The sequence below is a fragment of the Pseudopipra pipra genome, chromosome 4, assembly GCF_036250125.1.
Source record: "Pseudopipra pipra isolate bDixPip1 chromosome 4, bDixPip1.hap1, whole genome shotgun sequence".
Classification (NCBI taxonomy): Eukaryota; Metazoa; Chordata; class Aves; order Passeriformes; family Pipridae; genus Pseudopipra; species Pseudopipra pipra.
The window spans coordinates 28,269,981-28,283,763 of NC_087552.1; the positions used below are offsets into that span (position 1 = coordinate 28,269,981).

Sequence of the window (13,783 nt, forward strand, 5' to 3'; positions counted from 1 at the left end):
ATTCATTCATGTAGGCTCTCATATACTAACTAGCAAAAGGAAGTAATGGAAAAATGTTATTTAGCAAAAATATCTAGCAGAAATCACATACCAAATGTGATTTGTATTTTTATTAATAAAAGATCTTACACTAGAAAGTAGATCTTCCATCATATTTGGAATTCATTGTGATCTAATGTTAAAAACTTAGCATTTTTTCTGCCTTCCAGCATGTATGCATTCTAAATTGTGACAGAATGAGAGTACTTGTGCCTGATTTAATAATGAATGCAGACATAATAATTTCAGAATATTAGGTAAAAGCTACTGCTGGTTAAATCCTGTTTCTCTTGCTTGTTTGACTAGCCCTTGAACTTAAGTAAAATTAGACCAGTAAGAATTGCGAGAAGGAGTTGAGCCCATATTGCTCAGGATTGTTACAAATTTAGTAGAATTTTAATTTTTCTCCATTTATTATTTATGTGTCTCGTCTTGCACAGTAAAACTAGGCTGGAATTCTTTTTGATGTATTTCTCACTTTCTAGTAATTTTGATTTGAGGGTTTCATGCACTGATATTTCTATGTTGTGTTTTACAATGGTAAAGTCAAACAGATAAACAAAAACTACCTACAGAAGAACCTTGTAGTAAAACTAAATTTCAAGGATATTTCTAACCTATATGAGGGATTTTTAAAAACACTTTAATTTATTTTTCATTTTAAAGATTCAGATTAAAATTCAATTCCTTTAACCAAATCACACTGAAAATATGAGTAAGTCCTATATTGCCTACTTGAAAGAAAAGAGAGCTTGCTGCTGGAAGCAGTCAAATGGAAAACACTAACCACACAGTAGGATTTAAGAGAAAATTATTTTTTTCCTGTTTTTTACCCATTGGAATCTGAAAATTGTAATCTCTCTGTATAATTCTGTAGGTGATTCAATAACAGTAAAAAAAATATACTTGTAATATTGAATTATACTGGTTTTGACAGCATTCCTTCAAAGTCTTTTTGTCTTCACCGCTACTAAATTCAACCAGATATTTCTATAGCAGTTGTCAATGTTAAATCAATATGCAAGGTCACTGAAGTGATGATGTGGGTTTTTTCCACTGCCATCAGTTACAAAGTGTGCTCATTTCCTTTGGCAGCTGTGTGACGGGCTACGTTGGGGAGCGGTGCCAGTTCAGTGACCTGGAGTGGTGGGAGCAGCAGCATGCCGAGCGGGTGAAGATGCGGAATATCACCATCACAGTGTGTGTAGCTGTGCTGGTCCTTCTGCTGCTGCTGGGGTTCCTGGCTGCCTACTGCCACAGGTAATGCTTCCAAACACGTGCTGTGATCGTGCAGCACACGGGCTGAGTTGCTGCTGACTTTCACACAGTGCTCATGGTGAAGAACGTGAGCAACATGGGTCTGGAGGGAAGAGGAATAGACCTTATTAGGTTTGCAGAAGAGCCATAATTTGTGTTGATGAGAGAGTTCAGGAACATGCTCTCTGCTTCTTCCTTGGTTTCCCTTAAGAGTTCTAGATGTCTGAAACTGTCATGATAGGGTTTGGCTCTTAACTGCCACCTATCCCATTACTTTTGTTTCCCTTTCAGTGTAGAGTGGCACCTGAAAGTTTCCCTGCCATTGAGAAAAGTAGCTTATTAACCTTCCAAAGCAATCTTCCACACTGATTATTCCACCAATGAACATGAAAACAGTCTTCCTGGCAGTAGAAAGAGTAAAATCGGGGATGTGAACTTAAGCATATCTGTTGTAAAAGTACTCCCTTGCATTTTCCATGGCTGTTATGAATTGTGCAGGTTTGGGATTCTTCTTGTGATAAAAGAATCCCTACAGTCACTATTTAAGAACCTGCTCTGATGTGAAATTAAATGTCACCGATGCCCCTTAGACTGGAAAGTGTTAAGCATTTAATAAGTTACAGTCTTTTGGCCATGACCTTGGCAGACAGCTGTTCTCTGAGGCTTGCTTAAATGCATATTTATATTTAAAAGTAAACACTAAAAAAGCCAGACAGCAACCAAATCAAGAGTCTCCTGCTGCATGCTGACCTGCCATCCGTGGCAGGATTTTTGTTTGTGGTTTAGATCAATTTTAAAATTAGATTTTCCTAGACATAAAAAGTTAAGCGACAAAAGAAGTTAACTACGGAAGCTAATGTTTTTCATTCTTAATTAATGGTTCTTGACATATTTAGTCCATAAAAGTAGAGAAGCTGCCAATGTTTCTTATTTTCTATTAACTAGTGATAGAGGTTCAGAATTAAAGCTAAGTGCAGCCTGGTTTGTTCTCATAACCTGGAATTCACATTTGAATCAGTGGATACATATAGAACAGAAAAATTGTGAGATTCTTATATTTCCCATATATTTCATATATTCCATCATGACAAATAGCCAGAATATGACTAATTTTAAGGTGTGAAGATATAAAATTTCTTCCTTCCTCTCTCTTCCTGATTTATGTTTCTTTCTTGCCAAATGCTTTTGATCAATATAACTATTTACCACAACAACAACTTTTTAATTACACGCTCGACTGAATTTGAACTGCAGCTTTTACTAGCATAACTAGATCAAAATTAAACCACTGATCTAAAATCCCTATTTAACTGGAGTCTGGAAGCCAGTATTGGGGTTGAAATTGCTATATCACTTTTTCACATAATCTACTATATTTTGAAATGTAGTGATTAAGTCTGTAATAGTCCTATTCCTTCCCCTGTAAAATGGAGATGCCTATCTCCTTTTAATTGAAGGAAATGAAGCTGGAGGTCCGCACCTGCCAATCTGAAAAATGTGTGACCTGAAGGCTGAGTATTACTGAATTATTGTGTTGGTTTGTTCAATGACTATTGTCTGCCAAACAGCATCGTGTTTTTCTTAATATTAGATTTATGTGGTCTGACCGTATAGTACGCCAAGTTTCTTATCTTCCTTGGGAAGCAAGGAAACAACACTTCCCCCCCCCCCCAAAAAAAAATCTGAATCACAGATTTAACACGGACAATTCCTCCACCTCAATTGGCCAAGGCTACACAAAAATCGACAGTAGGACTGGGATTAGGATTGAGAAATTCTCTGCCTCTTGCCCATGCTCAGTTAACTAGATTTCACTGCCCCATCTGCTTGTGCTCAGTTGAACCCGAAGACACCCATGCCCACCAAGTCTATCTGGCATCTGTTACTCTGGGCACTCTACAGTGAGATGCAGAATTAGTGATCCTCTTGAGCCGAGCACCCTGTCAAGACTGTGCCTGTGTGTGAGCTCTGTGCAATGGATTTTACAATTCTTGAGTAATAAATTTTGTAAGCACTGTGAGCTGCAATGCAGAATTCAAGCATCAAAACATGCACAGCAGCCTTGCCACAATGTCAGAAAAAGTCAAAATGGACTAATTTGCCCTATTTCTCAGCATTCTGCTCTGTAGATACACCCTCAGCTCTGACACCTGTTTGGTTTCATATTAACAGTCCCTGTCTTATCCTCTACAGGAGACAATTACCTTTTTTTTTTATGTTTGAATATACAGAAATATGTTATAGACAATCTGGGAGAATATCAAGGTTGGAAACAGGCCTTTCATATTTCCAGTAAAAAAGCAAAATACATTTACATAGTATTTTTATGAAGGGAGCAACATATGATGATTATGACATATGCCCTTTCCCAGTTAGTATATAAAAGTTATATAGACAGAAAAGGAAAATTCCTAAAGAAAAGGAAAATTCCTATTTTCTTTGGTGCATGTCTATGAGATTTTATTAAGAATAGATCAAGTAAAAGGATATTGTAACCTAAGACTTCCAGAGTCTGAAGAGTGTAACATTAATTTTGTTAGCTGATTCTTCGGAGGACAAAAAACATGTTTGCAAACTGAGTAAAGATGTACTGATTTGGATCTCAAGCAGTGTAAAACAAAATTTTATGTTTGGGCCTATATGGGCTTTTAATACTGTCTTATAAGTGATTGCTGTCTGACTGGAAAAATAACAATTTTTGAATTTCTGGAACTAGCCACTTATAGCTTACTGTTCTGACCTTTTCCATCTCCAAACTTTACTCATGGATTTTTTCCTTTGCACTAATTCTGTTGGTCATGCATTTTTTCTGGAAGGTCTTAGTTCCAAACTTTTTGAGACTTTCAGTTTGTTTATTTCACAGTAACATCTGAAACTGTTGCTTTTCATGAATGGTGCAGATGAATACAGAAGAGACTTTCATAACTGTACCAATAGTGTACGAAAATACAGTCCAATTTTTATTTCTGAGCTTCACCCACAAATGCTCTTCATTGTATTGGCTGAAACAAATCTTTATAAGAAGAATGTGTTATAGATAGAATAATATAAGAAAATGGAAGGGTCTAGTTAAAATTATGAGGCCTATTGTTCATTCTAATGAATGATCCCTTACAGATGGCACATTAGAACAAATATTTGTTCATTTCTTACTGACTTTTGTTTTTGACAAGCTGTTTGTTTTAACCACTGTGTGGTAATTAAAATTGTGGTAAGAGTAATGCAGCCTTTCAAACTAATAAAAGAAAACAAAATATATGTCCCTTCTGTAAATACTGATAGAATAACGTGACAAAAAGCATCTTCTGTTCCTCCCAAAGCAAAATAATTTACTTCATCTTTTGTTCTGTTGCAGAAGTCAAAATTTGTATAAGAAGAATCTCTATGCAGAAGCGATAAGAGATGCCAGCAGCCGTGCTGACAATGAGAACGTGACACCTACTAGCAACAAGTCTCTGGTAACTATATTAATGTGGAGTGGAAAGGGAATCAGGAAGGATCAAAGAGTGTTAGGGATCCACTTGAGATTATCCATCAAATAATTCACATCTTAAATACATTAAATAACTGCTAGAGTCATCAAGTGCTTTGCTGTGAACCCTAGTTCATCTTACCTCATTGTTATCCCTCAAAGTTCACAGCTGCCTGGATGTATTGCAACCATTAGCCAGTGTTATTGTTAGCTTCAAATACAACAGTTGGGGAACTGTGTTCTAAATTAAGGAAATGGCAATGTGATGACATGGCATATCACAGAGTTATTTTCACAGGAAAGTATGCCCTCTGTAAAAAAGGCTTCTTGGAAGCCAAGTATTGTTTGTGCTACATGAGATGTTGAACTTTATTTTGGAGGTTGATGAAATTAAATGTTCTGTATTAGAAGCTGCTGCCTTGTAGAGAAAAACAACCAGGATTTTATTGGATACTTTGGAAGGATATATGAAATACTAATTTTACACTGGTGTAGGTAAAAATGCCACCATGCTCTGGTTGTACACGACTCTTTCTTTTGTCATTTTTTAAGCCGCATTTGGCCTCATAAAATCTGATCTAAGGACATGATTCTCACTGGTGTTAGAATGACATTACACTGCTGGGTGATTGCAACTGGAACTTGAAGTTGACAAGTGACATAACTTGCATCTGTGGCCACTTCTATGCCTGGTCTGAGACTCCTTTCTCAGAATGGCCTCACAAGCAGTTTAGGTAGCTTCTGGCAGGAATTGTGACTGGGTAGCCACTGGAAGACACTGTCAAACATATGTCAGTAGCGCTGAATTGACTTGAACCTGATTATGACATATTGTTCCTTAGCTGGTCAACTGCATACTCTGGTGAATCTTTTATTATTAGTATTTTTCCTCCAGGTACTGGATAGTAAATGTGCTGAATCATGACAATGTCATCATTTGTTCACAGCAGAGGCAATATCCACAGTTTGCAAAATACCTGAGGTTGGGAAAATCAGAAACATTTGTTGGGTCTGAGAACAGCTTGTTGCCTGGGAGCAGTGCTTTAGGGGGCCTGCTGCCCATCAGCTCTGTCCCCACCTGCTGTTGACCCTGTAGTTAATGCAAGTTGCCAGTGACATTTTTGCTGATGTCCACAGCTAAGCAATGGACTGAATCAACAAAAACAAATCTAACCTAGTCATCTATTACACACTCGTGTTATATTTCAGCATGCACTGGGAGATATCAAATCCATTAATAAAGTAATTTATTGCAAATGGCTTGTGTCAGACTGGAAGAGGAAATCACTGACCCCTTGCTGATTATTGCTGCTTACACAGTAATGGATTCCTCTGGTTTCATGCATGTGATTTTCTCTGTGCTGATATAGCCATTAATTGTTAAGTTCACCAGGGCTTCATGCATGAATGCACTCAGGTTAGAAACTGTAGAGTTGCCAAAAAGCAGTGGAAGCAGGGAAGTTGTCCATTTCTACTGTTCATGTCAAGTGGATTACTGGAGAGCTTTATGTAAAAAAAGAGATTATACTACATCAGGGACAGAAAACCCTATATGTCCTCAACTCCTAAGGTGCTGGAATAGTTTTTTTGGTGCTATTGATCTACTCAACATTAATGATCTTAATGAAGGACTTCATATCGGGACTGGATGATGTGTATGCAGAAACTGTGAAGAACTCATGAATTTCACTCATTTGGTAGTCCACAGTGCTACTGCTCCTTTGTGAGGCTGGTGAGAGAGAGTGAAAAGACTTTCTTGTTCTTGTCCATCTAGGTTAATATAGAGCTTTTGTGCTATCACACATATCAAGTGTTAGGTACCGTGATACTGAAACTATACGTATAAATTGTCCAGGTGTCATTCACTTTTCCATTCACTTCTGTTCTGCCAAGTGAGAGTACATTTAGCTAGGGGTACGCCTACATATATTTTCCACGTTCATATGAAAGTTCCACAAGCCAGGGTAGTCCTACTGATATATAAACCTCAGTAAACTTCTGCATGTGCCTGGATTTTGGTGCTGTTCACAGACTTTTAATCCAAGTGTTTTATGCTGTACAGCCAAAGATATTTTGCAGAGCTCAGTGTAGCTGAATTTCCTCTGGGGGTCTGTCATATGCGGGTTAGCAGCTGTAAGCCTACAGATTTTATGTAAATGAACTGACGCCTGAATAAGCATAGCTGCTACATCTATACTCTATCCACATAAATCCACCAGTTATCCACCAGGACCCCCAAATCCGTCTTCTGTTGGAACATCTTATTTACAGATATTTTCTCTTCCTTGTCTCTGCTCTTTAAACATCACCCCTTTACTGGGTTTTCCTCTTTCCCCCTGTACAATTTCAGCACAGTGCTTCACATTGCTTTCCTCTACCTCTGTTTTTTCTGTTTTCCCCCTGGTCTTTTCAGCATGTTTCCCCAGAGGGTCTCGTCTTCTGATTTCATGGTCACTGTGGGATGATGGAACCACATGCCCCCAGGTGGTGTTGAGAGCCAGAAAGGGAGACTCACTTCTTTCCCTCTGTTTGATGATTTCCTGCTGTCTGGATTCCTGCAGATCTTTTTAATACTTTAAAAATGGCCCTCAGTATTTTGGAGAGGGTTGATTTTCATGAGCTTTTGTTCTTGCACCTGGAAGTGTTGATTTGCAAGGCAAGAGAGTTGGTAGTTCTTTACTGGACTGGGACTGTGTGCTTACCAAAAAAAGACTGAGGTTGTCATCAACTCAAATGTTTAATTATCTGCAGGGGAAGGGCCATCCCAGAAACCAGGATGACCTTTTTCCCTGTTCTGTGGTTGGGTCGGTGGCCCTTCCAGTTTGGCTCTTGGGTTTCAGAAAACCAATGCATTTTATATTAATTTGGGCTCTGCATATTTTGTGCATATTGTATGTATTTGCAGTTTGCGGTTGTTAAGGAGTGTAACAGCTCTCTGGAGAGTAAAGTGGTTGATCTAATTGAGTGTGAGACAGCAGATCCTCATCCTGCCTGTCCTTCAGAATCTGGTGAGTAGGATTACTTACCTTATTAGGTCTCTCCTCACCTTGTACCAGCAGGACCAATGGCAGATAAAGGAGATGGAGAAATCAAAATTTTATTTCTGGTCTTTTTAAAGCTGCTGTGCACAGCAGGTGCTATGTTCATATTGCTGTAAAGGACTATTCAGTCCTTCACTTTGCAGATTAGTCATGAGAAACTACACTACAACAGTGCTTTCACACTCAGAAGAAGCCAGATGCCTCTTGTGATAGAATAATATTGGATTTTTGCATCTATATAGACCTTCACAGGTTTGCAAGTGAAGTTAAGCCCATTTTACTGTTGGGTAATGTATATCTGCGAAACAGTATACTTTGACAGTCCTTATTAATTCATGCAGGATAACTGACAATGTATGAGGAGTCCACGTCGACTCCTGTGGCAGCAACTGCAGTTCTGGTTTTTGTGTTAAACAGATGTTTGGCTGCTTGGGGTGTGTTTGGTGCTTAAACAAAGATGAGATGAATGAACAAGATGTGCCTCCCATCCCTCATCCAGAGACAGCAGGTAGCATGAAGCACACAACAGGCTTCCATGGCCCACAAGTTACCAGGTGGACCATTCTGAATTTTAGGAAATATTGTCTTATAGGTGGCAACTGAATCACTTAATGCTCAAATGGTGAGAACTGATGGAGAAAGACTGATATCCTTAACCCTTTATCTTATTTACCATATATATCTCCTAAGTGCAGAAGTTACTAGAGAAGCCAGTTTGCCTCAGTCACTTAGAAATACACAAAGACAAATGTTTGAGGATACTTGAATGGGCAGACATCTTGCAAGATTTTCAAAATTCCCAGTCCTGTCCTTAAACATTGGGTAGTCCCTTTATTCATCAGTAGAAAATATGCCTCACATTTACTTAGTTGGACTAATATTGTGAACATGTTTAGAACTGTACCGCCCAGCACTGGAAGACTGTTAGGAGACTGTTTTCATTTATAGTTCTATCAGATGCAGCTATTGGAACAGAAATTTCCCATGATAGGTGTCTGATTTTTCCCTGAAAATTTTAGCAAAAGTGGTTCAACCACCTTAGACAAAAAGACTGGTGAATAATCTGGATTTTTTTCTAACATGTTAAAGGAAGTTCTTATACCACGCCAGAGAATAATTCTGAGATCTTTTGACTTTGAAGCGGGGACTTTAATTGTGCCAGGTGGGTAGTCTTCCTGTTATGGGCATGCCTTTCCCTGTTACGAATTAAAAGGGAAAACCACGAAAAGTAATTTCTTAAAATCAGAAGCAAGTTCTTGACTTTGCCTGTTTTTATGTTCTTTGACATGAGTTGGTATTGCAATTTTCTGGACCTGATCCTGTGCTTTCTTTCGTAGCTTTCTTCTCTCAAAGCTGTCATTACTTTTCTTTTAGCTTAATTGTGGTGAATCTTCTCAAATGGCTTTCAGTAATACATATCCATCTTTTCTCCAGCGGAAGAACAGCCTATAACATACGACAAAGCAGCAGAGACTTTGACTGAAGAGAAGAGAGAACAAGGACATCAGAAAGAGGTTCCTGTTGGTGAGAAATCATGCCAGCCCCCGGGAGTGGCGAAGGGCCCTCCCCAGGTTCCCTGGAGCATCCATCCCAAGCCCCTGCTGGAAAGGGAGCCCTGCACTCTTGCCCCAGCCAGCCTGCTGATGCAGCCAGACTAGAAGCAGCCTGGGTTTGAGTGGGAAAAGAAGGAAGTCAGCAGAGAATGGGAACTCACAAAACACTGAAACAATACTCATTTTTTCACTAAAATTTGCTTTTGAAAAAACCCTACAAATCAAAACCAACTAGAGAAGTCCTTGCCACTCCTTCCCTGTCATCTCTGCTTGGAAGAGTTACTATGAGCAACGTGTTGGCAATGAGTACTCTATAAATATCACTGCTGCTAACTTCATTAACTGCCTGCTACAAGGACACTGAGGGGAAAATAGACAAATGGGTGATTTATGAGTGATAAATATTTTCTTTATGGAGCTTGTTGTGAGTAGTGGTCTTCACACACACACAGAGTCTAGAAACTGCCTAGAAAATGGGTCACAAGGACAGCTGCAGAGAAACAGGAATGGAAGATGATGCAGAAAAATTAGTTCAAAATGAATGTTTTTATTAAAATACTGTTCATGGACACTATATTCCTCTCCCCAGTGCTGCTGACAGGCCAGTGTAACTTCTTGGACTTCATCTCAGATGTTCTTGTATCTGCTTCCGTGAGCAAGCACCAAATGGGATCTTGCATTTCTCAGGTTTGGTGTGCTGTAGGATGATTTGTGGGCATATGTTATTAATGGTGGGTGACATTTGACGGAAAAGGTGATTCTTCCATTTTATTTCCCAGTATACGCTGGTCCCTCAGAGCGTAACAGGATTGTCTCTGGACCGAGGAGGTGGGTCTGTGTCTGCTTTCAGCCCTGTGAAGAGGAATGTGCTGGAGCTGTCCTGGCCTCACAGAAGTGTGTCTGGCACCAAAACCTGGTCCATTATGTAGGACAGTGCGAGGACAGAAGTGCAGCCAGTTGCTGTTCCAAAACAACAGGAGGAGTGGGTCAAAAACCCAAAAAAGCCACCTCAGTTTGGACTGACTTCCACACAGCTGATTTTTGCTACCTGTTAAATTCAAGGGAACAACTGGAAAACTAAACCAATTTTTCTTGTAACTGTCTTTCTAACAGCTACTGTTCCCTTCCAGTTATTTACTAAGAACTAACTCTCTTATAAAGCTCTGTTGTATACAGAGTTGTAGCTTAACTGTTTAACATAAGATTAGCTCAGCTGGTCAGAGCATGGTGCTAAGAATGCCAAGGCTGTGGTTTTGATCCCCGTACGGGCCATTCACGTAAGAGTTGGACTCTATGATCATTGTGGGTCCTTTCCAACTCAGAATATTCTGTGATGTTAAGTGATTTTCAGCACTTACCTTGAATTCCTGTGCCATTTTCAGAGCATTTTGGAAGACATCTGGAAATCAGCTAAATTACTAATAATGTTTTTATTATTTGTATGGTACCTCTCAGTCCTCTGTCTTTGAAGCCTACTACTGTAACTATTGGACACCTCCTTTAAACTCTGCTACAGTGCCTACCACTAGTGTTCCTTGTAATTCATTAGCTGGTTAATAGTGGCAAATGTTATTAATTTTTGTGTTTGCTATCCTGCTTTTCTGGGGTTTTTTGAATCCTGCCAGAAAGGTTTGGGATGTTGTAATTTTTCTACCAGCTCTGTAGGCCAACATGAGAAGGAGTATTGAAAGGCTCTTACCTCTTATCTAAAACAGTTACACACTTGAGTAACTTTGTGAAGTTAGTTCTGATTTATGTTGGTAAGTAAACAGTAAGAACATTGAGTCCAAGGTGTCAGAATTACAAAAATTATAATGCTCTGTTGTGTAGATGGTTGTCATTTGTCTTCTAAAGTGATTTTTGCAGGTAGTTTTGAATTGTTGAATCTGTTTTCTAATCACATTCGTTCTGAATTCAGAATAAACTTGTAAAATAGGCATTTCCAGAGGTTAGTTGGAACTAGCAGCTATGAAGACTCGTTCTCCTGTGTGAATGGCAACAAGGGTATTTCCACGGAAAGAGAAATGGTTTAGAAGTGTTGGCACACTAAACTGTGTTCAGGAGCAGGAAACCACCGTGTTGAATCATTAGTATCTGGTAGATTTGATTTTAAGTTCAGTATAGTTTAATTTAATTAACATTGTTAAAAGAATCTAGTTTGGATTCCCGTCCTTCAGTTCATTGATCTTGTGTATTTTGACGGGAAGAGAGTCCAGCTGTAAAGGCCCCAGTTCAGAAAAGCATTTTGTTTCCATAAAAGTTACACAGTAACAAGACTTTGATCCATGCACTTTGAGTTTCTCTGGTGAAGTATGTTTGTGAGCTTAAAATCCAAGTAGTGTGTTGAATGACAGTCAACATTTAGTTGGAAGTTTCCCCAATCAAAGGAAATAAAGATTTGTAACTTTGAAACCTGACTAAATAAAGATGTCTCAGACTCCTTAAAAATTAGTTTACTGTTCTATCCTGGGTTTTTGTTTACTTTGCTTTCCTTCAGTCCAAGGATCTAATTTTAAGTTGATTGTATTCTTTAAAGAATAAGATTGGGAAACCTATTTTTTGTAATTATACTGTTTGGACTTTTAAATGTTTCCTAAATTCATCTCTAAATTGAAAATAATCTTTAATGTAGAACCTTGAAATGATATTTCAACACAAATATAATATATTTGGTTTATTTGTATGTTTATAAAGCTATTGATTTATAAAATAAAACAAACAAATGAACAAAATCCCTGATGTCCCTCTTTCTTTAAGAGAAGAGAACGCACAGTTCTGGTTTCAGTTAACTGATATCATGTATGTTGATAGATCCACTGGTTTCATGAAGTCACAGTGCATAATGTGTTGGCTCAGCATTGCAGATATGGGGTTCTTGTTCTCCACTCAGAGAATCTGTTCTAATGAAGATTATCTGCTGTAGCTCACAGGTAGATCCAACCTTGAATACAGTAAGTTTTTATGTATTGTTTTAGTTATACGTTCCCACAAACCAGTAAAAGCCATGTTCTCCTTTTTGTGCACATTTAAATGACTGTTATGAAGGTTGCTGCTTGTTTGTATAGAAATATTAACCATGGCTTCACTATGTTTTAAAATTGGTTGCCAAGATGTTATTCTCAGGCTTTACATGCAGGTGTGTTGAACTAAAGTAGTTGAATCCTTGAGGTTTTTTAGGCTAAACTTTCCTTACCAAAAAAACTTTTAAAATTATTAGAATTTCTGGGTATGTAGCAAACTTAGTATTGACCTTAAATTGGTGTACTCTGACTTTTAAAAATGAAATTAACTTGTGATATATTAAACTGTAAAAGAGGAACTTAGAAACATAGTGGGAGAAAAGCTTGACAAGTCCAAAGTAAGAAAACTATGGGCAATTTTAAAGATCAAGGGAGAAAATGAATTTGTTTAGTTCAGTAAATCCTGACTTTATTGAAGTTTACATTTCAATTCTCTAAAGCCATATTTTTATTGTAAGCAAGTGAGGAATGATTCATTTTAATTCATAATGGACACAGGCGATGCAATGTTCTCCAGTCATAGAACTGCATGACACATCTAATTTTAAGTCCCTTTTGCAGAAAGTTGCAGCTTTGCAGAGGTTTATCTTTCAGGCAAAAATTTTTCACTCTTTCAGAATGAAAACATTTAAAAAAATTATGGAAAAAAAAAAGTTATTCAGAATGGGATTAATTAGGGGAAGCCTATGCCTTCTTAACATATATTGTGTTTTTGTCTTATTGAGAGTAATTTTATCTCGTTATTTCAGGGTGATGCCTACACTGTTCCATTAGTCTTCAGGACACACTTGGTGTTATTGCTTCATTCTCTGATAACTTGCCATCTTTATCTCTGTGCATGTGAAAAGGAAAGAAGCTAGTGGCACTAGAAGCCTCCCCCAGAGCCTCAGGAATGCACCCCAAACACAATCTGCAAGGGCGATAGCCTAAGTTGGCTCTGATCTTTTATTGAGACTGCTGTTTAATGCCAATTTTGATGTGGACCAGAACCAGCCAACTTTGTGAAGACCATTCATCATGGGATTAACTTTCAGGCACTCCTCAGTACTAAGGTGGACTGGATTCAGACCAGTGAAAAGCCTTAGTCCCTTTTTACCAGCCTTAGGCATCCTTAATATCCTGCAATTTCAAGACTTTGGAACTTGACTTCTGAGGCAACTGCTGCAATAGTCATGTATAAAGATGCAGAAGCCCTTTTGTACTGGGACCCTGGCCACTATCATGTCTTCCTCCTCAAGCCTAGGTGTTACAACCAAAATGTCTTCTCCCTGCCTACTTTCTTTCTGGAGGGGATGGTTATGGCTCTCCCATTCTATAAGACGCAAGCTGAAGCTAAACCAAGGCTGTCAAGGAACTTCTACACTTCATAGATCAAGAACCCGTAGTCTGGCAGCTGTCTAT

The 13,783-nt window shown here is 38.4% G+C and overlaps 1 protein-coding gene across 3 annotated transcripts in view; it reads left to right on the forward strand.

Moving 5' to 3' along the window:
• The window catches only part of EGF (epidermal growth factor), a 57,611-nt gene extending 45,517 nt beyond the window's left edge, over positions 1 to 12,094 (forward strand). For 2 of the 3 annotated variants that reach the window (XM_064652100.1, XM_064652099.1), the window contains 4 exons: positions 1,135 to 1,299; positions 4,652 to 4,754; positions 7,674 to 7,776; positions 9,244 to 12,094. In XM_064652100.1, the coding sequence (XP_064508170.1) occupies positions 1,135 to 1,299; positions 4,652 to 4,754; positions 7,674 to 7,776; positions 9,244 to 9,467 (595 nt within the window). In that variant the 3' untranslated portion in view covers positions 9,468 to 12,094. The remainder of the gene's footprint in view (positions 1 to 1,134; positions 1,300 to 4,651; positions 4,755 to 7,673; positions 7,777 to 9,243) is intronic. The other variant, XM_064652101.1, reaches the window with a different exon arrangement.
• The last annotated feature ends 1,689 nt before the right edge of the window (positions 12,095 to 13,783 follow it).